The sequence below is a fragment of the Megalopta genalis genome, chromosome 1 (assembly GCF_051020955.1).
Source record: "Megalopta genalis isolate 19385.01 chromosome 1, iyMegGena1_principal, whole genome shotgun sequence".
NCBI lineage: Eukaryota > Metazoa > Arthropoda > Insecta > Hymenoptera > Halictidae > Megalopta > Megalopta genalis.
The window spans coordinates 40,028,218-40,054,972 of NC_135013.1; the positions used below are offsets into that span (position 1 = coordinate 40,028,218).

General features: G+C 34.5%; 2 protein-coding genes across 7 annotated transcripts; one reads left to right on the plus strand and one right to left on the minus strand.

Annotated features, from left to right (window-relative positions):
• The first annotated feature begins 103 nt into the window (after nucleotides 1-103).
• Nucleotides 104-2,156, plus strand: Ass (argininosuccinate synthase). The gene is made up of 8 exons (XM_033467331.2): nucleotides 104-275; nucleotides 351-419; nucleotides 552-797; nucleotides 864-1,009; nucleotides 1,187-1,451; nucleotides 1,506-1,644; nucleotides 1,711-1,812; nucleotides 1,892-2,156. Exons 1-8 carry the CDS (start codon nucleotides 168-170, stop codon nucleotides 2,053-2,055), a joined length of 1,239 nt encoding a protein of 412 aa, XP_033323222.2. The 5' UTR covers nucleotides 104-167; the 3' UTR covers nucleotides 2,056-2,156.
• Nucleotides 2,157-2,270: 114 nt separating this feature from the next.
• Nucleotides 2,271-26,755, minus strand: LOC117218734 (homeotic protein female sterile). 6 transcript variants are annotated; one of them, XM_033467325.2, is made up of 24 exons: nucleotides 26,322-26,755; nucleotides 24,380-24,667; nucleotides 23,969-24,017; nucleotides 23,365-23,406; nucleotides 22,167-22,415; nucleotides 21,888-22,082; nucleotides 21,007-21,612; nucleotides 20,590-20,664; nucleotides 20,202-20,297; nucleotides 20,014-20,115; nucleotides 19,761-19,906; nucleotides 19,528-19,678; nucleotides 18,873-19,440; nucleotides 18,620-18,778; nucleotides 18,305-18,424; nucleotides 18,043-18,192; nucleotides 12,475-12,563; nucleotides 12,038-12,155; nucleotides 11,137-11,508; nucleotides 10,271-10,825; nucleotides 9,771-9,898; nucleotides 9,510-9,659; nucleotides 9,107-9,412; nucleotides 2,271-8,673 (listed from the first exon to the last, which is right to left on the minus strand). In XM_033467325.2, exons 2-24 carry the CDS (start codon nucleotides 24,388-24,390, stop codon nucleotides 8,608-8,610), a joined length of 4,503 nt encoding a protein of 1,500 aa, XP_033323216.1. In that variant the 5' UTR covers nucleotides 24,391-24,667; nucleotides 26,322-26,755; the 3' UTR covers nucleotides 2,271-8,607. The 6 variants fall into 6 exon arrangements, with proteins under 6 accessions (XP_033323216.1, XP_033323213.1, XP_033323215.1 ...); XM_033467322.2 differs by having other exon boundaries at nucleotides 9,771-9,916; nucleotides 26,322-26,754; XM_033467324.2 differs by lacking the exon at nucleotides 24,380-24,667 and having other exon boundaries at nucleotides 9,771-9,916; nucleotides 26,322-26,754.

Sequence of the window (26,755 nt, forward strand, 5' to 3'; positions counted from 1 at the left end):
TTAAAGACATCTTTCGAAATCTGTGTAAAATACACAGTTATTGCAAAACGACTACAAAGGTTATCATTTATCAGGGGCCCGGAGATATGTTTCTCTAAATGTACAAAAACACTTTGACCACCAGTTCGCTTTCATTGTTAGTCACTGACACACGAAGACCTTGTAAAATGTCAAACCTTGGCGAAAAAGTAATTTTAGCTTACAGCGGTGGTCTAGACACATCCTGTATACTATTGTGGTTAAAAGAGGAAGGATATCGAGTTATCGCTTACATAGTAAGATTGTTCAGATACTAATTAGCAATTCAAATGCGCTTGAGAAATGCACTACATCGACCAATTATAATTTAGGCAAATGTAGGACAAGAGGAGGACTTTGATGCTGTTCGAGAAAAAGCATTGAAAATCGGCGCTATAAAGGTAAACGAGGATGCTTACGTTCAAACATATATATTACCGGAAACCATTCTTTCAATTATGATCTGACTTTATAGCGATAAAATCTAAGTTCTCCACTAACTTCCCACATTTTTATTAATAATTATCTGCAAGGTCGTAATCGAGGATCTCAGAGAAGTCTTTGTATCTTCGTTCGCATGGCCGGCTGTTGCATGCGGATTGATCTATGAGAACAGATATCTCTTAGGCACATCAATCGCTCGGCCATGTATTAGCGAAGGCTTGATAAGAATCGCAAAAGCTGAGAACGCTTCTATAATAGCTCACGGTGCGACCGGTAAAGGCAACGATCAAGTGCGTTTCGAACTGAGCTGCTACAGCCTTTGCCCCGAAATCCAGGTAACATGTTTTTTTAATTACATTCAACATTATCTCACTATATACATCTTTGTAATTATCTCATAGATTCTTGCGCCCTGGAGGAAACGAAAATTTTACACGAGATTTGCCGGAAGGCCGGACTTGTTAAAATACGCTCAAGAAAATGGCATTCCTGTCTCAGCAACACCGAAAGAACCGTGGAGTATTGATGCAAATTTATTGCACGTTAGGTACAACAAAGATTACGACAATAAACGTTCTATTACTTACTGATCGATTGTTTTCTCAACCATCAGACTCGTCAGTTAGAAAATTAAATTTTTATTGAACACGAGTCAAAAATATTATATTTATAATTTGGTAGTGGGGATCTCTTTCGAATTTATGATGATACTTTAAATTTTCAGTTATGAATCCGGAATTTTAGAAGATCCAGACACATCAGCTCCGAAAGCATTATATAAAATGACGAACGATCCATTAAACGCTCTCGCGGAACCAGCAAAAATTGAAATTGGTTTCAAGGAAGGATATCCATCGTTCGTGAAAGATGTAAAAACTCAAGAGACATATGTTGCTCCTCTCAAAATAATGCAGTACCTGAATAAAATTGGCAGTCTGCACGGTGTAGGACGTATAGATATTGTCGAGAATCGTTTCATTGGTTTGAAGGTATGGAAAATTTAATTTAATTAGAACCATCGTGACATTACATTGATCATACAGTCTAGGGGTATTTACGAATCACCCGGTGCTAAAATCCTTCACGAGGCGCATCAGGATTTGGAAATATTTGTGCTAGATCGAGAAGTATTAAGAATCAAATCTTATTTGACCGACAAGATGTCCGATTACGTTTACAACGGTACGATGAATTCTTTGATAAATTAATTTCACCATGATATTAAATTAAACCCGAAAATCTCTTCAGGCTTCTGGTTCTCTCCCGAATGCGATTTCGTGCGGAACAGTATACTGTACTCTCAAAAGTATGTTAACGGAACGGTCCGATTACAACTCTACAAAGGACATGGTGCGTATAAACGGAGTGCATAATAATACGTAAAAAAAGCTCACATGAAGATTAAAAAAAAATCATTTTAATCTTGCAGTCTCAATATTGGGCCGACATAGCGAAGTTTCACTGTACAATAAAGAGTTGGTCTCGATGGACTTGCGTGATGGTTTTGAACCCGAGGATGCCGGTGGTTTTATACGGACGCAAGCAAACAGGTTGAAAGAATTTTATCGTCTGCAAAACCAGAAGTCAGATTAAAGCCGTATAAGCTTCTACGAATGTATAATTCTTTGGCAGAATAAAGGACCATGAACAACATGTAACGTACTAAAATAAAATTAATGTTTTTCAACTTGGTATATAGTTTGAATATAGTTTTATTTGATGTTACTTAATTTTTGGTGGTATCTATTTCGTGCGTGAGTGGACCAAAGGCAGGAGATGTGGTTAGAGTGGAACAAAAAAGAACGCAATTACTTTCAATTAGTTATTAATAATTAAACCTTAAAATAATTAGTATAGTCGTAGATATTATAACGTGTAATATGCATCGTTTTTATCTGCATTAATAGTATACACAATGATCATTCTTATTCTTTCTAATAGATCCGCAACATAAGAGAAAACGTCAAATATGAGACAATAATATTTTAGTTAGTATCTCTTCTATAAATGACTATGTAATACTCTCACTCTACTCCACATACACTGTCTGTCTTTCTCTCACTCTCATTCTCTCTGTCTCTTTTTCCCTAATTTATTTATATATATATTTATACATATATATTTGTATTTATATCTTTATATATATTTATATATATATATATAACATGCAAAATTACAAACTAAGGAAGGTAATCCTGTATGTACGTACAATTAATAACCTGCTGTAACTCCTGTATTCACATTTATCTCGTAACTTTTAATTCGAACATGTAATAAACATTTGTTTCTTCTTAAACGTTACTTTAGGAATTAGTAGTACAAATAGTGTATGTACTAACCAATTTGACATTGTTAAGTAAACTGAGATTTTAATGGAACATAGATGCGTGTGGCATTCTATGCACTTTAAGCGAGCAATTATCGAATGGAAAACAATTGAATATTCATTCAGGACTCCTTTAGAACGTATAAATTTAAATTTTATCTCGCGACGAAGAACGTTTTTTTTAAAAAATATATTATATAATACTTAAAATGTACTTTACGTATACGAGATGTATTTACGTAGAAAACTTATGTGCAATGTACTGTAATCATTTCTTTCTTCTTTTCTTTGAATAGATTTTCTTTTCAACAACGTGGATCAGACAAAACACAGGATAAAATGTAAGGTTTCGTTTGAACGAGTAATGGTGCAGTGGAAATCAAGGATAAACGTGCGAACGAACGTTGGCCCAGTAAACGGTTCTCTCTTACTTAACAACATCAAGCGTTTCTTTATTTTTTAGCCATTTATTCTTCATTTCAATATTATTTATGTACAACCAGCTTAATGTCTCTCTATCGTTAATCGTAATAAGTCTACTAAAACTCATGTGCCGTTGGAGATGGTGTGCGTCCGTGGGAACTTATATAAAAAATTATTTTTTGATACAGCGGAGTGATTTTGGTATTACTTACGAATTATTTTAGGTCTTTACCTAGTAACTTACACTGAGATCTAGTAGGTTATACAATCTATCGGCCTCCCTTAAATATTACAAACCTTATCACATATATAGAGGTGTATTAGTACTTATTACTTTTTTTATACATAGATATTCTGTATTCTGTTTAAATTGCTGCCAATGATTTCTTCTCGTATATACAATTACAAACCACGTATTATACAATCATAATACCTAAAACACATGCATTCTCGTATCTCTCTCTACTCTCTCTCTCTCTCTCTCTCTCTCTCTCTCTCTCCCTCTCATTCTCACGTTCACACTTCATTTTCCATTATATATTCTTTCTCTTTCTCACCATCGGACTCGCTCTCTCTCTCTCTCTCTCTCTCTGTTGAACCCATTTTTTTCAATATTTTCTTTCTTTTTTCTTTAATTTTAGAATTCGTGTCACGATTGAGCTTGTTATACATCAATGCGGCGCCGTTAATATCCTTTGCATCTGGAGGAATTCTTTGAAAGGTTCGAAGACACTTACGATTGGTCGTTCTAACGATACTGCACAAAAGAAAAAGAAAATCACGATGATCAGAAGACAAGCATTTGTAGCACGAAATCCCTGAACACCCGTCGCGAACCGGCAGGGGGTGAATTGATCAGTCCCCCGACTACACTCAAGATACGAAGAATGAAATCGCTAAAGAATAGTCGACAGAGAATACAGTTAAATACGCGTCGATCTTGCACAAAAAAGAAATCGCCATCGCTGGCAGACAATTCGCTGTTTCTTTCCTGTGAAAGATCGGTTCGCTACATTACGCGCTAATACAGAAAAAATCAATCGTAAAATTATGTTCCTAAAACACATTCGACACTCTTCACGAGTCTTGAATACAATCGTGTCGATCTATCGTGCCATAGATGGACGTTCTATAATAAATAGGGGTAAACAGGTTCCCGAAATTTTGTGTACCCGAGCCTCGGATCAGGTTTGCCATTAGTCGGGTCGGGTCGGGTCGGGTCGGGGCCCGAAACTTTCGAGTACTCAAAGTCATATCGGGACCCGGAAACTTTCGGGAACACGAAAATTCTCGGTGCACGATTTCAAATTCGGGTACTCGAACTTTCCGGGTTATGTCCCGAAGAAAATGCCCAACCCGATTTTAACCCGAAATCTCGGGTACCCGCCCACCTCTAATGACCGTGTACCGCATTCGAATATCAGATATATCGGATTTGTAATCAAACGCGATACACGCGTTGGTCGAGCACGGTCCCAATTACCTCGTTCGGCTACCGGCACGATCAATAAACTCGTCCGATCCGAGACAATAGAAAACTCATTAGCCCTCGAAACACCGCGCTTCACACCGAAAGAACACGCTCGCCGATCATACAAAGAACAAAGGAAGGAGCACGATCGATCGTACTTCGTGCTTCCTTTTTTCGTTGGGCATCGGCGGCACTTATTTCCCGCTTTCTCGAGAGAAATTGTTCTACCACATTAAGTGCATACAACAACAATTAACATACAGATGACTAAATCATTGTACATACTAAACCGCAAGCACTGACATTCGCGGCAAATAGATTGCTAAAGGTTCAGAGAACCAAGATTCGTCAAAAATCTTGAATTTTGATTAACGAACACCGAGGGAACCCGGTCCGTCCGGTCCCGTGCCGGTGTATTAAATTAAAAAGACATAGACGATTAGTCTAGTGTATTGCTAGAATTAGTATCGACGATCACCGAGTGTGAGGCCGTACTGATATGAAAGCGCACACAACACGTGGAAACGAAGATCATTCCCACGAAAGGAATCGATGTTGGTCATCGACGAAAGTCTTTTCCGATCATCTCCGATGCACTCAACAACGAAAACAGGGTCGCAAATAACGGCGTGGAACGGGCTCATCCTCGTCTCCCCGTACTCGTCCAGTCGTGTATCTTTCGCCGTAGTCCGATCGTCCTGTTCCCTCCTGGAGTATTTTGTATCAGTGGTAAATAAAACACGCGTTTAAACCCTTCGTGGAATATATCGCACGGACATCGCAACATTTTCTTTGTTTTCTTCGATCGATGGATTTCCACACTTAGAAATTCTAGTTCCTTCCTCGATTGCAATTTCTACAGAAACTAGAACCATACACACGCACACATGATTACATTACGCTACGTGGACACTAACAACGTGCTTTCTCGCTTTCTCTCTCCCTCTTTTTCTTTTTTGTATTCGATACACGCACCCTACGCTCTCCTGTTCGCCATTATGCTGACATATCTTTCCCGTTACTTTAACTCCACACATGTTCGGAGAAAGCGCTCAAGGAACCTGAACAAATATACGAAGCGACAGTATCGGTTCTAAACACGGATTCAAGGAAACAATTTTCTCTGTACACACTGTAACGTTACACACGGCGATCTTTCGGCGAGGGGCTCGACGTTTGAATGCGGTATGTCCAATTTGTTAACAGAATTCTTTAGGTTTTTAAAGAGCTTGTTCTCGTTTCTACTGCGAAAATATTCCCTTTCAGTTGAAGTTAAAGTGATCACTAATGTTTATATATTTGTAGAAACATCTCGTTATGGCAAATCGATCGATTACCATTTGTAATACACTAACTACCTGGTACATTCACCATGTACATACATAGATTTGAACTTTATCATTGAACGAGACTAAACAAATTTTTATAAATTAATTATTGCAAAATGTTGTAAATGTGTTTGATTTTAATTTAAACATAGAACAAAGATAAATTATTATTTTGAAGATATTATTTTAAGAGTGTTCCTAATGTTAAAAAGCATTGAACTGATAAAGTTCAAATGCACGTACGAAGGTAACTACATTTGTATAAATTTTTAATTTGTCATCACCAGAGGTTCCTATAAATATACAATAATTTCTCAAAATGATTCCCTGCCCACAAATCCAAATTGGTCCACTATATAACGTGGTCTTTTCTTAAAGCATTTGAAAATTTGAGTGACATGATACAGTTGGGACAAATCATGTATTATGGGGAAAAAACCGCGGAATAAATAATTATACGCTATGCATTTACAACCGATGATCAGTATCGCGCACACTTTGTAAATTTTCTTTTTTCGTCAAACTAATTCGTTTCAATGAAGGTTCTAACATCGTGATTATTAGTGTGTTTGTACCGGATTGCGTTTCTTCTTTCAAAGCTACAAAGCACTTGGTCTACTTTCACATGTGTTTTCGCGACACGTGTACAATATAAATCTTTCGTTTTGATTGAAGAGAAAGTAAAATTTCGAAATTCGGTTTTTAGTACCACGAACTATTTTCGTATCAGCGTCGCACATTCCTTCGATCCAAAAATATTGTTCTGCTACCATGAAGAAAAGATATTTGCAGGTTTGAAGAAGCTCTTAGAAACGTAAAATTGCACGTAACGAAATAATTTAAAAATCATAATAATATAGCAATATTATTATTTATAATGTAACTCATAATAACTCTCATTATCAGCAAAGTTGCGCACTGTCTACGCGATCATCATTGTCACAACTACTACGAATTCAATTACTTCCTTACAAAAAAAAAAAAACGAAATGAATCCCAATGTAATAATAGCGAGTAATAGTAGTAGTAGTAGTAGTAGTAGTAGTAATAGGTAGTAGTAGTAATAGTAGTAGTATTACGAAATATATGCAAACTTTAATTAGCCATCAAATTCTCTTTGCGGTTAAATATTGTTTTTTGTACTTTTTCCTGATCAAAGATTATATTTTTTTATTCAAGGCATTCATATTCGCGGAACGATTTGATTATTTTTCCTTTATAAAATTTCAATCGACCGTTGCACGTACGCAACGCCTTGATACTCGTTTTTTAAATAATTTTCCTCTTTGCATTATTAACGCCTTAATGAAATCCCTTTCCATTATTATTATTTTTTTGTGATACCTTACTTTGTCGAACAAATAGATATAATTCATTTCTAGACAGTTTCCCACTTACGAACCGATATTATGTCACGTTCTCCTATTCCACGATACTAAAGCATACCAGGGTTTAGGTACATACGTCTGAATTGATCTAATAGTTGGTAGGATCGAAAACTACAATCATTCTATAATCACCTTACCGTTACTCGTAATAATTGACGACTTTGTTCTAAGGTGAGTTTTACAAATAATCTTCGCCTTTTTTTTCCTTGCATCTTTAAATTCATATCAACCGATTGGCCCTTTCTGACTCCGTAAGCCTGATAACTGATAGTCATACGCGGCCTATCGTGATGATCGATTATGATATTAAATTCACCAATGTGTATGTTCGCAATAGGTATATTTTCTTCTATATTATTGACTTAACAAGCCTACCTATTTCATGATTACAAATAGCGTATATTCATAATCGAGAAAACAAAATCTGCAATGAAATTAATAATAGTAGCTAATAATTATATGGATTATTAGCGAAAACACTGTCTATGTAATCCTACCAACGATTAATGACTGAATGTGGAAAAATATAAAACTTAACTAAATGTACACAACTTTCACTCTTCCCCATGTACACAGTTTCTCTTTTTCGCGCGCGCGCTACATTCATTCATCGAGTACGCATTCATTCATTCATTTTTTCACATTCAATTCCTCTCCCTGTCTCTCTCTATCTCTCATACATATATGACACGCATTCTTTTCCTTGTCGCGTCCTTCCTTGCGCTTATCTTCTCTGTAGTATTTTTTCTTTTGTTTCCAAATTTACATAAAGTACAAACTTATGAAAACCGGAAAAATGTAACACAATAATCAGTGTAGCATTCTCAAAATGTCGTGTAAGTATTTTATCTAATTACATGGTCACACTCCGGTGTCCGTCGGTTACACACAATTAGTACTGCGTCATTTAATAAACTGTCTCTTTGAGTTGCCCGTGTCACGCGGACAATTGTAATTAGGATTCTCCGTTGGAATGTCCCAACCCGCATCACCATTTTTGTTTACTATTACACACCGATTCGCTTACTTCAGTTTATTGTTTGCCCTCTTCTGGTTTCATTTTTAAATTATTATTATTATATATCGTTTCAATCCATTATTGACTGACGTATATATTAATACGTTTTTTTTCTGCTTTATCGTCCAGTGCCAAACACACATCCAAATCCTGCCCGGGTTCATTGGGTACATAAAGAGCAGCAAATAACATTATAACGATTCCTCAAATGCGGCCATCAAATCACTTTGCATGTTCATATCAATCTGACCAGCCATCTGAAATAATAAATACATCCTATTCTTGGCGAGTTCGCCTACAAAAGCTGTAGTTCATTGTGAAAATTCATTCACAATGTATTATTGTACGCAGCATATCTATGTCAAGTATGGTCAGTACATTATCCCTTATAAAATATTTAAAGTACTAATGTTATGTTTATGTGAATGCAGACGGCGCAAATTTTTCAGAGAAAAACAACTTTTTTACATTACTAACAATTTTAGCACCGTGACAAAGTTCCTCAAAAATAAGATATTTAATCGTATTACACATCAGGAAATGTATTTCTAACAGTAACTTCATACCTACATACCGATAGGTTTCTATTTAAATTTTTGTGTCATAATCGCAATAAAATGCTGAATTGAAAACCATCATGTTGATATGAGTAAAAAATCTTGTCGAGAATAATCTTTTGTTCACACTTACCGCTTCACGACGCCGCCGCTCTTGCTCCCGTAACCTCTGACGTTCTCTTTCAGCCGCGGCCTTGTCTTGACTGGATGAATGACTTGGACTACTGCTATCAGTATCGACAATAGCCTTGACCTCTTCTGCCCTCGATGCAGCAGACAGTACATTCCCCTGTTGGTCGCCAACAGTTTTCCTAACTTTATCTAGTGCGTCTTCTTCCTCTCTTTCTCTTCTTCTTTCGTTTTCCTGCCGTAAACGCTCTCTTTCCGCCTGTTCCTTCTGTTGTCTACGCATTTCTTGTTGTTCCAAGAGAGCTCTTTGCTATGGAAAGAAAAGAGAAGTTTACATACATTATCATGTGTAAACACACTAACAACACATATACAATAAAGAGACAACAAATGTTATTTATACTAACTCTATCTTGCTTTTCCTTGGCCTGCTTTTTAAATGCTTGGAATGAGTCCCTAGCAGCACTCTTCATGCTGCTTCCTGCTGTAGATTGAGGACTGGATGCTTGAGCCAGAGAAGACCATGATGAGGCATTTTTCACATTTTGTTCTACAGTCTGTAAAATAACAAATCAAATATTTCTATAATGAGAGAAAAATATTGTTTAAAAATGAAAGGTTTTAAATCTGATATAAACATATCAGTATTTAAGTATTTATTCCCTTACCTTATTTTTAAAAGCAGAAGCAAAATTTGAAGCAGGATTCTTTGAATCAGGCGGCGTCATCTTCTTTTCAGGCATGAGTTGCGAATTCGAATGATTTCCCATTGGTGGTATTCCTAGTGTACTCATGTCTGCAAATAGAGCTCCGGCTAGAGCAATGGCATTATATGTTTGATTAGTAAGCAGTTAATATAGCACTTTAGAATGTAAACACTTTACAAAAGTGCTATAAGGGAAGATTCATTGTAAATTTTAATCAAACTGCCACCTTTAATACTTCTGGTTATTATTTCTTTGAACTTTACAACTATTATTTCATAATCCACTTATTACGCGAGAAAGTAAAATCATTTAGTATAGCTTTTGTTACTTAGTTAGTATATTCTCAACATGAATGCAGTAAGATTAATAATTGACAAGAAGTAAAAGATTAAATTTAAATAGCATTAATATCCGATTAACAACTAGATTGTAATTAAATTGAAGCATGATATGAAACATACCATCCATAGGCTTTTGAGCCATTGACGGTTGAGAGGTGGGCAATGGTTTCTCTTCTTTCTTTATAGGCATTTGAGATATTTGCATCGGCATAGAAGTGATAGGCAGAGGATCAAAAATTGAACTCATTGCTCCCATATTCATTCCTATGTTGAGTCCAGGTATACCATTGTTATTTAACATATTAGGCGGAGAATTTTCACGTTTGATATTAGAAAATCCATTGGAATGCTGTTGTGACATTGTAGCATTATGCGAATTTTGTATATTAGTTAATGCTGAAGTGGTGTTTATCATATTCTCCAATTGATTGTGCATCGACATATGCGTTGCCAAACCTTGCGGTAAGTTCATATTAAGATTAGCCATAGTTATGTTTCCCAAATTTAGATTGGTCGCCATACTTGTAGGCATGATATTCACTGGAGGCTTTACATCTGATATTAAGTTTAAACTGTTATTGGTTGTTGTGTGTGGCGCTTGAATCATTGGTATGTGCGGTTCTTTTTTTATTGACAATGTTTGTTCCAATGATGTTTGCGTCGTAGGCACAGGAGCTAAATAAAGAAAGCATTTCATAGAAATTAATATAAGATATACGAAAAAATGTACGAAAATTACTTGAAATTATACAGATTTTATAATACTATATTAAATTATACAAAGGTTATTAAATTCCACAATCTATTTAAAAAAATTAAGTTGAAATATTCTGTACAATTTCACGTGCACAAACATATCAGAGATTGCCGTATTCATATAAAATAACATTTAAGATAACAATTTTATCATGTTGTCAACAGTAAAGAAACATTCCTACATTATTAGGAAAAAAAACACACTATATATGAAAGTGACTAATACGTACCTAGAGTATTATATGATTGCAAAAGATCTGACTGCTGTGTTAAAGCTGTCCCATCTGCCGGTACAGGCGTGTTTGCATTTGAAAAGGAACTAACAGATGTGGGTGGCTGTGGTGGCTGAGGCACAACCGGTGAAGGTACCATAGAATTTGTGTTTGTCGGTGTAACACTTGGAGGTGGAGTTGGTACAGAAACTGATGGAGTTGACGGATTGGAAGTAGTTGGTGGTGGAGGAGTTGGCTTCTTTACAGGTGCTGCTGTAGCCATAGCCGTAGGTCGCGATGGTTGCGCTGGCATAGACGTGTGACTTGCTACAGGCATTCCTTGACCAGCTGTAACAGCTGCTACTGCCACAGACTGTTGATTATTACCACCTAATAGAAATATTAACATAGACTTTAGTAACTCGTATTACACACTATGATACTGTATTGTAACTTTATTGAAAGATGAGAACATGATACGACGTGCTTTTTACATTATATGTTTTTATACGTCGCAGTATTAAACTAAATGTGTTACTAAAACTGTCACATACTCCACGAAATTTTCATAAAGTCACTTCTATTATAAGCTATTCTTTTTACTACTTTTATTGTCTTTATTAATAATACTACTCTTTTTTATTTATTTTTATTTTTAATTTATGATCATCATTGGGACATTATATTTCACCAAATAATCATAGTAGCATTATTAAAATTTTGTATACTGTATGGAACAATTGCACCTGTAACCTGCATTAGTTACAAAATTTATAATATAACAATAACCTTAAATTCTTCCAATCTTCTTACTATTAAATATATCATCTAGTCATTTTTGTTATAAATGCATAAATTCCTCAGTCTGATTACATATATGTGGCGTAATAATTTCATTAAAAGCATATGTATTACACACCTTGTTCTGAAGATATATTACTAGGTTGAGTTACAGCTGTTTTTGTTATTGGTCCCGTGGAATTTGTTGGGGGTTGATTGTTCATTAAAAGACCTCCACTGTGATTCAATGTAGTTGCCTGTAGAGTGTACTATTACTTAATATAGCGTATACAAATACCAATTTCTTTGTATATGCCAAAAGTTTTGCATTATATGTGATTTGTTGTCGTTTTTATGATATTAATACTGTATACCTTTAGATGCAAGTAGAATCAATGCCTTGTACAATTGATACCTTAATTATTATAACATAGAAAGAATCAATTGTAGGATTACTAAATTACTAATATTAAAATAAAATATTTCAATTACATTTAGAAATCGTACAATAGATGAATAATGTTATAATTTGTATAATCGCTGTTACTATGTCTTACCCACAGAATATTATCTTACCGGTGCAGTAGAAGTTGTTGTTGATGGTTGTCCTGTACTTGGTGTATTCTTCTTTGCTTTCTTTCTTGGGGGACGATTGGAAGAGTTTCCTGTAATTCAATGTAACATGCATCTAACTGTGAATATTGTGCATTCAACGAATTTCTCATTACAAGAGACAGTTCGATGAAAACATAGTGAAATGCAGTGTGCAGAGAGGATACCAGCCATGAGTGTTGTGTTTGCCAAGACACGAACTAAATATTAAGTATACTAGAAACAAAATTAAAAAACTTCGAGCATATATTTTCTAATAGATTTTATTCATATGCTTATATTATAATTGTATCACTGTGTACAACAATGTTAATTTAAATATCTCAATTGTATGATTTTTGTGGACTTTCATCTTAATGATTTTTATATTAAAAAATTTTTAATGCGCAGAACAATTCATTCTTTTCTCATTCTACATAAAGTTAGTTGTATTCAATTCATTTATGAATAATTGCGTGTGCATATATATATATATATGTATACACATCATAAATACATACATACATACCACGCGCGCGCACATACATACACGCTCACGTGTTGCGAAACTGCCGCACATACATACATAACACTATATATGTATGCGAGAGCGCGCACTTTCCTTTCTATAAGGATAATAATAATAATAGTAACAATAATAAGAATAATAGTGATTATTACAATAATAATCGTGACAGTGGCGAAAATGATGATTACAAAATGTTGACTACAAAAACCATCAAACTGCCTTTTCTTTAATTTTCATACAGCGTAATGTAATATAATATAATTAATGTAATATAATAATAGAATTAATGCAAATAAAAGTCACGTAAATAGTACAATGTGGACTCAACTTAAACATGAATGATACAAGAGTGTCACACTCTTACAAGTAGTTTGAAACGTAAATTCAAGTCGTAGTTAGCACAACATTGAGATCGGTGGCAAGATACTCCTGCTCGGTGTCTATAGTATTAATTGTATCAGTTATAAAAAGCAACTCTAATACTACATTTATCCTGATACATGTTCGCAATGAATTCATGTTTGCAATGGAATGGTTAATAATAGATTAAAATTTATGAAATGTACAATACAAGAGAAAATGATTGCAAGAAGACATAGTGAAGATCTAACAAAAACATCGAGTAGGAGTTCCAGTGTATCTTAATTTATATAATATAGTTAACTGGACCACCAAATGAGCCAACCCCGACTCTAAACGACCTCAAAGAATTAATATTCTGTTTACATCACTCATCTACTTTTGTGTATGCATTTAAAAAAGTCTTCTGTGTATCGCCTTCATTTATAACTTACATCTATTATTAATATTTTATGATATATTAGTTTTCACTATGTACAAAACGCGTATGCTTGTGTACTGTTGCTATGCAATGTCGTGATACGCAGAAAACAGATGGAACGTACGTACAACTTTTGAGAGAGGAGACAGTAGTTTTAAATAAAGGAGCATCTCGAAGCATAACAAAATATCGAGTTCGTTAAATCTGCTTTTGCGTATGACGATCTAGAAGGAAGAATGATGTTCCAGTCTGGACAAAGATGCGAAAAAATTTAGACGCGTGCTTGTATATGGAATAAATGCTACAAAAATTTTGGAAGGCAATATTAATATTATTATAAAATGCCCTATACCTTGCATTACAAGCTAATGGTGATTGTATTAATAGATGCATAGTTTCTATCTAATTCAGCACACGCCATCAATTTGATCTCACATAGTCTAACTAATTAATTGGAAACCTTTCCTCTATTTACTTTCAATATTTTAGAAAACATAAAATGATGAATTATTCTGATCAACATTTCTTTCTACTTTAATATATATAATTTTCTTTGGAAATCAATGAACCTTTCTGACCGATTGTAGCTTTATTCTTTCCGTTTTTGTTTTAATAAAATTAATAACAAATAATTTATTTTTCTACTTCTTTTGCTGGAACAGTAAGTACGCTGCTGACCGTATGATTAATGATACAATTAAATTGTACTGACGTGAATTTGATCACTTTTTTTTTAATGTTCATGTTATACAACATCTTGAAGCATAAAGTGCTTTCATAAGCACCTTAGAATCTTATATCAGTTACGTCCAGAACTTCTTATGTATATATTTTGCTATATATAAGAACTAAATTTACATGATATTTCAACAAAAAACGCTATCATGAGCAGACATTTACACATAGAAATATAAGAACAAAATATCACTAAAATTAACTTCATTCAAATTCGTATAAAAGATTTTCTAAAAATGTTTTAATAGGACGGGTTAAAATTAATATTATTTCGAACGCTTTTACAACGTGAGTACTTTGAATCAATAGTACGTATTATGCATATTTCCAAATTATTTTGCTGAGAGAAATCAGGTTCATTTTTAACAAATGTAATTATTTAATATAAGTTTCATAGCAGGATATATAACGCTACACCGGCCTACACAATTTACTGACATTCGATTGAACAGAATCAAAGTCTGTCAATATTTTGTTTTTGTAATTCGAAAAGTGAGAAAACTAACAATGGATACCAGTCAAGAACTAGTGGTATATAAAACAATGAAACGACGATTAGCAAAGCTTAGCGGAGTGCAAACAATGTGTTTGGAGGCTAGGGTGCCTTGTTTCTATTGTAGACCATTTCCTCAACCTGCTCTCGTTTCTGTTTCATCTACCATTCCCTTCTCTTTCTTTTACTTACAAGTAACATGAAAATTACACTTTTCTGTCTGTGTCATCTATACACTCCCCTTGCCTTTCTCTTTCTCTGATATGTTAACATAAACCTTGTATGCTCAAAGTCATCAACCTTATAAAAAATAAATGGAAATCGTTGATTGTATCACATATCACATCATTCTCCGCTGAATTTATGTCTGTATTGTAACAACCTTTATCACCGACCCACATACTTAGAGGAAGATTTAAAAACTTCGGTTTAATTTCACTGCTTCATCTAAATAATATAGCATACTATTACACCAAAGCGTATTTATGAGACGATAAAGATTAATAATTGACATTTTAAAGGAAGCACCACTTCTTTGGCTTTATCAAACTAAACTTAGTTAAGAAATGGAAATAGCAATATGAGGTAATATCAGGTAAGAGCTTTTAAAAAATATTTTAAACTCTAAAATTGTTTGCGGAGACGATATTAACTCGAGAGTGTATTTAATTAGACTATTTTGACGCGAAAGCTGTGGATTATAACAACCTTAGACTGCTGATTCGCAAATCCAGCCACCAATACACATTGTCTGCATTTGTTTTCCGTGTGTATCATAATATTACTGCCTAATTTGTTCCTCTCAAGTATTGACCATTAAGATCCACGTAGTTTTAGTCCTTGGAAATCAATTACAGTGTTCAGAAGCCTAAACACAGTTCTCACGTCACTCGGGTAATAAGTGTATGTTCACACTTAATGTAATAATGACGCTTGTTCAATATCACTGTACTGCTCTCTGATAAATGATACGACATGAATGAACCAATGCGAGGAAACAAACTTAATGATTTAAAAAACACAGTGATACAAGTAATGCTCTGCTTATCAATTAATGTAAATAAATATTAAGTTTGCAAGAGTTAATATATTGCATGATGTTGCTTGGGTTATGTAGGGCAATATAATTGTCAGGAAAAGCTACAATGTAAAAATCCAAGGTACCAACATTTGACACTACAGTCTTTACTGCATTTGTGCACTTCATATACACATTGATGCAATTTTCTTAAACATTACTAAGTCAGAAACCTTACCATTTTTTTCCTCATCATTTTCAATATCGTGTACATATACATACGGTAGGTCATCATTATCATGTACTTATATGTATGGCAGAAACGTGTGACTGCAGTGAAAAAATTCAGTAACCTTGAATAGCAAACTATACTTGACTTTCGAGCAACAGAATGTATTGTCAACACCGACAGGGCAAGAGAAAATATAAGTAATCATTTTTAATCAATAATATAATCTGTGAAACAAGCTGGCATGGCATATGGTATCCTCTAAACACAGTCTGCACTCCACTAGCTCACCTTTTTTCTTACCATTGCATATTCTCTTGTAAATTAAATAGAAATTCTTTAAATTGTGTCAAGTTTCAAATTTCGTATTTAGAAAAATTTTTAAAGTTATTATTGCTTAAAAAAATACATACCAATTTAAGCAAGTTTATAATGACAGAGTGTCTATCATTCTATTGCAAATTTTACAGCGATGAAACTTGACACGACATTCGTACTTGCATTAATGTAACGCAGCACTTAAGCTACACGAATAACGCCGTCCTAATAAATACAATTAATAAGCAAGATTTAGCAGCTTAAGAAGATATTTGCGATGCATTTTGTGCAGTCAAACCCCGTTTGAAAAATCTATGTGTGTCTAATTCACCACTGCTGCATAGATATTGTTGCATCTGCATTGTTGCACCGGTATTTTCGATTATTTTCGTTTCAAATGCCAATACAAAATTGGTTAGGCACAGAGTTCATCTTACTTTTTAAATTTTAAGTCTTCACCAAATCATGCGGCATCGAATTCTATATTTTTATCGTTTCATATAACACTACTATCCTTGTAGTGTTTATAAATGTTTTTTTTTAAGAATATATCTAATCTGTTTAATATTGTTTCAGTTGCTATGATAACATATGTATATGAAAAAATGATGTTAATGACCTTGAGACCTGACACTGAAGTGTTATTATTACTATTTTCTTATTTAACCATTCCATCACTACACTTGTAGTATTAATTGTATCTTATTTGCATATATTTGTCTGTTGCACGCAAATTCTTATTACAAAAGACTGTATAATGTTAAAAGACCAAAAATTATTAATATTTGAACATAAATATAATAAATCTGTAATCATATAGCAACTGAAGATATACACAAAGAAAAACATGCATAAACAGTAACATTCCTTCTATGCAATAAAACGAAATCAAAATAGAACTAACTTTATTTTTGTATCTTTATGTAATTGCAAGTATCCGCATGAAATGGTGAATAACTTTATTTAAAAGAACTAGAAGATTCACGTCTATGAATTTTATGTTTTACTTGGAATAACAATTTCTTTCTTTTTTGTCTCAAATGAACACTCTTACCTGAGAAATCAATGAATGTACAAATTAACTGTTATACTACTAAGAATATATTAAAAATAGAATGTATAAACTATTTCATCACATCACAAGAAAGCAGAATAAAAAATAAAATAATATATACTGAATGTACTGTATTGTCTTCGTAATATTTTACAGCATAAACGTGAATAGAATTCTGTGCTCTATAGAACAAATTAGCAGTAACAAATTTCACGAAAGATCTTCACTAAGAATGTCTATTCCTCAGAAGAAAAACAATCGCAAATAACTCCGTAATTTTAAATCTCACAGAAAAATTAGTTCATATTTTCATGAAAACTACTTATTTATAAGTAGTTCATTGTTCCCAAGTAAGGGTCTAATAATAGCAACAGTTACATGAGGTTCATATCTAACCTGCTTCACTGTCGCTTGAATCACTGGAGCTCGAAGAAAGTGAACTACTGCTGGAGTCGCTGTCACTGCTACTACTGCTTGATGCCGACAATCGCGAAGGCCCACTGGCTCCTCCAGTTCCAACTACGTCAACCGACTTACTACTGTCTTCTGTAAACAGTATTTTAAATAAATGTGAAATTGAACATTTTAAACAGTATGCTTTCACTTATAGGTTTAAAATTTAAGCAATTTTATTTCATGGAATAGCCAAATTACTAACCTTTCTTAGCAGTTTTTTTAACATTGCCTAACTGCCCCGTAACATCTTGTAACCTTTTCTCTAGCTCCTGCTTCTTCTCCGCCATTTGTTCGTCCTTGGATTTACCACTAACTTTTTTATCTGTGAACATCAAAATTCGGATACTTTAAGGATCTACACGAACTTTTGACTAGAACTTTTAAATTACATTATTGAAACACTGAAGTTAACGTTGTTCAATTCACTGTTTAATAAACGTGTTCCAAAAATGTATCACGAGTACAAGATGTCACAAAAGTAAACAAATAGTACAATAGTAAAACAGTCTAATCTTACGTGGCTTTTTTCTGAGACATGAGGCGACATAGCTTTCCAATTCCCTCAATGTGGATGGTTTTAGCGTTTCGAAGTCAATTTCTATCTCATCTGGATTTGAGTCCCTCAATGAAGGTTCTCGAGATTGTATTATGTGTACGACTCGTCCTAATTTATCTCCTATAATATGAATATAAGCAACATATGTTGAGAATGAACATGATAAAATGTATCTTCATACTTAGCTTTACATAACACAAAAGTCATAGCTCACCAGGCAATTTATTAATATCCAAGCTAAGTTGCCTCTTCTCGTCATAAGACATTGGTTTAGCATTGTCTTCGTCCTCCGAATCAAATGTAGTAGGAGGAGGTTGACTACTGGCACTTTTTTTCTTAGTTCCAGCTGATCTACTGTTCGCTTTTGGCCTTTTATTTGCGGTATTTGCTGCTGCAGCTTTTCCAGGTCCTCTTCCTTTTCCTTTTTGTTTAGGATTCGCCGCCGTTGGCAGATGATGACTCATACCTCCTGCTGCATGAGTTTTATTAGGTCCTACTGTTATAGCTGGGTGATGAAGATCACCACCCATACCACCAGGCATTTTCAAATCACCTGCCCCCATTGCAACACTAGCTATACTAGCACCAACACTGTCAGAGACGTTTGGAATTCCACCACTTGGTTTCATCAGTTCTTTCATGGCACCAGTATGACTGGCAACAAGGCTACTACTCTTATTGCTCATTGGCCTTGATTTCGACTTATCAGGTTTCTTCTTTTTACTTTTCTTTTTACCACTTTCTTCTACTAGCTTCCTCATTTGTTCCTGCATAGCTTTAAGCTATATAAATTATTGTTTTTTTTTTAGTAACAAATCCATAATAATGCTAATCAGTTGAAAAATTCCATATACACATATATAATATACCTCTTGCTGCAAAGCAACCAATTTTTGGGTGCGTTCCTCTTCTGAATCATCGCTCTCCGAAGAACTTTCAGATCCCGAACTGCTAGCACTACTACTGCTACCTTTCATACCTACCATGCCTCCCATGGGTTCATCAGGAATTTTCGCATATCTGGATTATTAAAAATTTTATTTTGTGGAATAGTAAGATTAAATAAATAAAAGCGCTATCTCTACTATTCGTAGAAACAAACCTCATTTCGAAAACATCCTGAAGTTTTCTAGCCATTGCAACAACATCATGATCAGGAGGATTATATTTGTAACAATTAGTAAATATAAGTCGTACATCACTCGCAAACTCTTGTGCAGTTTTATACTCTCGATTATCCATTTTTGTCTATAAAAGAGTAAAATGAATTATAACATTAATTCATGCAGTCGCATACCCAAAACTATACAAACATTTTAAATGTATATATAATATAAAAAAATTAAGAGTATTACCTTCACGGTACCAAGATCCATTGGTTTCTTTATTATATCATGATAGTCATGTAGACCTAATAATTCCGCATCTACTGGTTTGTAGAAGGGCCACGCATAACCCTACAAATTATCAATATTATTATTAGAAATTAATTGTAAAAATGTCCACGATAACCATATTGTTTTGTATATTTCATAATAATTACCGAATGTTTCTTTGAGAACAATTCTTTTAAAATTTCATTACAAAATTTCAAAGCTTCAGAAAGTTTTTCCTTCGACTTTCCAGTGGTATGTTGAGGCTGTAAAATAATACGTAAATAAGAACAATTACGAAAAAATGTTGAAAGTGCGTTTAAAATGTCATAACTTAAAAAAGAAGCAGTTCATAGAAGCGTTTTTAATACTGCACCCTATATTGAATGATGCATAGAAAGGTATACAAAAAGAACAAAAATATTAACAGAAAGTAACTTCTCACTTTCTTAACAAAAAGAATTTAGGTAACTTTTGGACTGGATAATTTGCGACACTTAATATGACAAGACAGCACAAATGGAAGGAAGGAGCATGAAGGAGTAGTAATAAATGTACCTGTTGGGCCATTGCCCCAATCAGGGGCATGTTGGCCTGGAATGGCACTAAGCCGTCTTCCGCTTGCCTCGTTGGCTGAAACAGCCACGTTACAAACTCTTTGTTAATGTATTAATGGCTGATGTGATCATAACGTGCAAGGAATAAAAATACTTGAATATATATGATGCGTATTAAAAATTCCTGTTACACATAAAATGATTTCAAGAAACTGAAAACATTTTTCTTATACATACAATTATTCTACTACCACAAGTTTCTCTAGTCGATAACTTTTTTGGTAGAAAATGATTAAATGATGAACAGGTGCGTGTTCAGCATGAAGATTGTACGAAGACACACACAATGAATGTTTCAAAATTTTAGAAGACTTAACGCGTTACTAAGCTGATAAGATGCAAGAACATCATATTTTACCTTTTTTATTTGTCTGCCAGATTCTCGTCTTGTAGGTATTTTGGCATTTTTAGGATCCAGTTTATATAACGGTTCAAAAGAATTTGCGGTAGGTGTCGTAGTATCAGCCTTTCTCTTCACACCCTTTTTGAGCTTCGCAGGTTGCGACGGAGGCATAACTGTGGGTGCAGTGGGTACCTGTGGAGGAGGGGGTACAGCAGAGGCTGCTTGCGGGTCCATTGCTGGTTGTGCATGGTAACCGCTAGTTGGAGGGACCACTTGTTGAGGCAGAGAATTGTGAGTAGCCATGGGAGTGACACCCATACTTGATGGAGGAGCAATAGTAGTCGTATTTGTGCTCCCAGGTACAGACGCAGGTGCTTGTGTGCCAAGTGGAGGCATAGGGATAACGCCTGTCGTTCCAGCAGACGTAGCTGAAGGCGTTAGGCTATTTGGTACGCTCGAAGTAACTGCAGCTGCACCAGATGAAGGTCGACCTCGACCTGTACCTCCTGCACCCCCTGCTACTCCACTTACTGGTGCTCCGACTCTGCCAGCTTTTTTGCCTTTGGGTCCCTTTGGAACAGGAACTTCGAGTTCTACCTCGTCCTTTGGCATTTGTGCAACCTATATATTTTTGGAACATTTACAAATGTCTATTGCATGTTACAAACTAGTATGTAACTATATTTTTATAACACACACTGTTTTACATCAAATAAACTTTTAGTGATGATTTAACCTATAGAGGGCCAGTAAATTTCCTCATTATAAGTCAGTAATTTTATTCTAAAACTTATTATATGTATATGTGAGGTATTTCTTTCACAAGGTTACTGTCATGACTCAATCCAATATATTGACTTTCCAGCCCCCTGAAGGTTAAACTGTAATATAGCTACCTTTGTAAGAAATAATTTCTCGAGAGCTTGTGCCATAACCACTACATCTTCCCCAGGTTTGTTGTAAACGTAGCAATTGGTGAACATTGTATTGAAATCTTGAATACATTCTTTCCCACTCCAATAATAAGTATTTTCTAATCTTTTTTTGATTGTGCCCAAATCCATTGGTTGTTTTATAATTTTGTGGTAATCCTAACAAAATAGAAAAATGTAATATTAGATTCCAAACTCATCTTTCCTCATATCTTTTTAGATTTAAATTCAATATGAACATACTGGTAAATTGAGTTTCTTGGCATCTACAGGTTGTTGAAAAGGCCACGCGAATTGATGCTTCCATACTGGTTTGAGCACACCTTTTTGGAGAAATTGTAGTTGATTGGTAACACGCCCTGGGCGATTAGGTGGTGGCACGACAGGTGGTTGGACTACACCATTGACTGGTTCCACGGGTGGTTCATCACGTGGTGGTGGTTCCTTTGGAGGAGCCGCTGGTGTAGTCGATGTCTTACCAGGTGCACTTGTCTGTATTACCAGCATTTATTACATATTTCATATCAATGAAACTTCCGTTATTAAGTTAGTACTATTGCTACTGTTACTCTGGAACGTATAAATTAAAATTTAAAGAAGTATTTATTTTTAAGCATAAAATCAAACCACTGCCTTTTTTTGTATATGATCAATATAAAATAACCTAAATTATAAAAATTATATCGTTTATATCATGCTTAAATGCTGCATTATAAATTTTAATGAAACCATTGCTTTTTCATGATTATACATAAAATATATAAATAGAACATAGTTAAAATATAAATGTATGATATTCATTTTGTAGAAGTACATTATGCCATCCATAATTTTATTTCAGCGCATAGATTAAATGATTTTAATAGACTTTCATGCACTATAAAATTAGATAAACCCATTCATGCAACGAGCAAATTAGGCTGCTAAATATTTAGATTCCATAACCACAGGCAAGCAATTTAGAATTTCTTTTTAATAGAAATTTAATTAAATATGTAATCAAAATGTATATGGATCACAAAAATATTTTCAACTGAAATGTAATGGCAACTCTAAGTCATTTCATACGTCATGCAAAAAAACAGAAGCAATAAATACTATATAAAATTGTATACTATGAACTTTACAAGTAATTGTATGATAAATTAATAAAAAGAAAATCCTACGAAAATTTAACATTGTATGAAACGACTTATTAGCTTTAAAGATTTATATCTCAAAATTTCATAACCAATTATGACATAATGAGCAAAAAGTATCTTGCTTCAAAAAAATAAATATAGAAAAATTATTAAAAAATTTTTTCTGTTATTTTTATATAAAATTTAGAACGAGTACAGAAGCAAAATTACAAATTGCTCTTAACACAAATTTGGAGCTGCCATTTTATATTTTTATCATATATATCCTAGTTGATACAGTACTCAACAAGGAATCTCACCTTCGGTATATTACACAGCCTTTCTCGCTCCTCCACATCTAACTGTAATTCATACATACCATTCAATCAAACAACGCTCAGTTTCATTACATTTAAAAAAAAAAATTGTGCTTAGCATAATACCAGGAGTAAGGACATACACAATGGTAGTTCCACATATTTTGGTTCCTTTCAAATAGTATAGTTTAGCAGTAGATAGCAAACATAAAATGCATTACAGCACTGATGGAATAAACTATGAATGAAAATAATGTATTTCTTTTAAAATGCATAAGAATTTGTATTTAAACATAATTTGTGCTTTTGTAAATGATTAAGCTTTCACTGAAAATATTTGCATATAAATACTATGCAAATCTGTACAACATGAAATATCTGTAGGTATAGTGATATATTTTTAATATACAAAAAAACTCTAATTTAAAGAAATAGAAAAATAATGTGTGCCTCTGTATGTTACTTAACATGTGTATCTACTACATGAGAATCATACAAAGGGAAAATGTATGTTTAACTGAATGCAGCTTTTATGTATAGCATTAGTAGATTAATAAGCAAGGTGCACTTAAAATTATGTCATAAAACCTTAGGATCATTGACTTACCGAATTATTTTGTGAGATAGTGTCCACCTGCTGCATTTTGGCCTCACTTCTGCAACAGAAAAAAATAGATATGTAAGGAACCTTGTAAATAAATATTAAACAGATTAAAATACTGTCCTTTATAAAGTTTTTAACCATATACTTGGGTAAACAAACATTTTAATTATGAAATATCACTTACATATAACCTGTCTTACAGTAACACCATAATTATAAGTATACAACATGTTGTATTTATAATTGTTTTCTTAGGATCAATAATTTTTCCTTTCATTCTTGAAATTTTGGGTTTTACTATATGTGTGGTGTCAATTTTTAATTGACAAGCTTTTGCTTACACATTTTATGAAATAACTATGTTTATTGTATAATATAAGGCTCATTGAGTCCACGATAATGAGCTTCACCTACCTTTCCGACATATATGGTACATAAATGCTACGCAGCAGGGTACTGCCTTACGTTGATGCTTGACGCTATGAGGCTTCATCAACAATTGAGATGGCAAGGATATATTCTGAATCGAGCATGGTAGCTCACTAATAGCTTGCCAAGATGATTGCGCTGCAACCAGGGAGATTGGTGCCGTGGAGGCATAACACTACTCAAGCCTACCAAATGGTAGTACTTTGAATGTCAGCCCTGTACACTGCTGTGAGACTCCGTACCTCCAGCCAAGACTCGCGACATTAGCAACATCTGGATAACATAACAACAGGACCCCGTATTGTAACAACCCCAAATTGTTTTATCGCTTTAGAGCAAGTTAAACATTGTTTTACTCTCAAATTGTGTAAATATTTATATATGTATAGATGTAGATATATAAATATATATATATATATAAATATGTTGTAAATGTGTAATTTATTTAATATATCATGCAATACTGAATCTATAAGATACATGCTGAACATACAACAATTTCTTTTCTCCACTTTGCTATACATGAAATGACGATATAGAATTATAACTAAAGTTATTGAAACGTTCAAATTGCTCTTGTAAGACCTCTTAGAGAACCATTTACAAAAATTTTATAGTTGAAAACTACGCTTTACAAAGAAAAAATATTATGCATGTATCAATTTTGATATTTACTATTTATTTAATGTTTCTAAAAAGTGTTCTTTGTATCAAACACAAATGAAGCTATAATGTTTGCAGTAATTAAAGAAATGTAAAAAAAAAGCAGCTAAAGTTTAATTTTGTAGCCTATTATTATAGCACTATTCCACTGATATTACAATTTTACGCGTGACATACAATAACTTGAGAAATATACACCCATGATAAAATATCTAATTTTGTTTGCATGTGTCTCATTAAACCCATCATATACCATCGTATATTATAATTATAGTTGTCGAACGAATACTAGTTTTTTACAAATATTCGAATACGAAATATTAAATGGCAAAAGAACAAAAAGTTTGTAATAATGAAGTCACAAATCATCAAGAAATGGGTATGAACAATAAGTATGGAGGAAAAGTGTGTTAGGAACACGAATGATTGTTCAAAGTGTAACATTTTTGATGTGTGATAATATCTGAGATTGTGTGTACACGAATCAATGTGCATACCCAGTTTTATTCAAGACCAGTATAAGCCAAAATGGAAAGTTTGACAAAAGTAGCACAAATAACTGGTACACTGGTATAGAAAGTGAGCTGACTATTAAAATACAAAATTGACAATATACAGAGGGAAAAAAACAATCTCGCGGGTAACCATAAGATTTTGAGTTTGGGAAGCTTTGAACAAAAGCTTCTACCGTGGTGAAGAGGAGCATTGCCAGAACAATCCATGCCGCGGAGACGTTCTATTCGTAGAGGTCCGAGTATCAAGGGCAAGAGATAAGAGTATCGCGGGCTGAACAGGTGCTTGGTGGTTAAAAGTTGTTGAAGTAGGAACAGAGAAAGGTGAGATCCACGAGAGACGATGGGAAAGAAATAAACGCGGTAGATACGAGAGTGGAAGAGGTGGAGGACAAGTAGGAGAGGATGGCGCGGGGAAGGGTAGCAGACCCGCGCCCAGCCGATGCACCCAGCCGACGCACACAACAAACACGAGCAAGCCGCCGTGTGAGAATCTAGTCGTGCGCTCGACTAGCTTCGAATTCGCAATGTTTCTCACATCGGACAATTATGGCGCGCGCGAAATACCCGAGCCGCCTTTTCGGTTACTCGATTTGGCGTAGGTTTCAACATGGCGGTATGGCCGCTCGGGAAAGAAAGCTCCCAAGGGCCCGCTGCTACAGCCGCCACTTACGCACCACCACGACACACACCACGCGCTATACTTATCATCAATAGATCCACAAAGTCCAAGATTACTTGTAATCACTTACCTCATCAATGGAAGTCCACTTTCCACAGGAATTCTATCGAAAAACACTACCACTACGTCTTGAACACTCAACTCGCACTACGCTTTCTCCCTGCTTGCTAGTTTGGTTGGTCGGTGTTATGGCCGCCGCCGAGTGTGCCCCACCGTATCACTCACTCACTCACTCTCACTCGTGCGAGCGCTCGGTTCGCATACGCGACGAACGCGGACGCGACCAGTCCAACTAGCTGTTCACTTACGACTGCGGACGTCGATCTCTTGCACTAATATCGTATCAGTGCCTCGTACCGAGCTCCACCGACATTTTCCTGGAGTCTCGTGCAATTGGATGGCTTTCCGTGCCCATGACGATCTCGGATCTAGAAACTAACGATCGCAGCACCAACAATGGCTACGCATTCTTCCGCGACGTACCGAATGGTCCTATTCCGTTGT

Excerpts from the sequence above, each read along its gene's own strand:
- Ass (XM_033467331.2), top strand. The coding sequence starts at position 168 with ATGTCAAACCTTGGCGAAAAAGTAATTTTAGCTTACAGCGGTGGTCTA. Across the intron at positions 1,645-1,710 it reads GTCCGATTACGTTTACAACG|GCTTCTGGTTCTCTCCCGAA; the intron begins GTACGATGAATT and ends AAATCTCTTCAG. Across the intron at positions 1,813-1,891 it reads ACAACTCTACAAAGGACATG|TCTCAATATTGGGCCGACAT; the intron begins GTGCGTATAAAC and ends TTAATCTTGCAG.
- LOC117218734 (XM_033467322.2), bottom strand. Across the intron at positions 18,425-18,619 it reads ATGTCTCAGAAAAAAGCCAC|ATAAAAAAGTTAGTGGTAAA; the intron begins GTAAGATTAGAC and ends TGATGTTCACAG. Across the intron at positions 18,193-18,304 it reads TAAAAAAACTGCTAAGAAAG|AAGACAGTAGTAAGTCGGTT; the intron begins GTTAGTAATTTG and ends TACTGTTTACAG.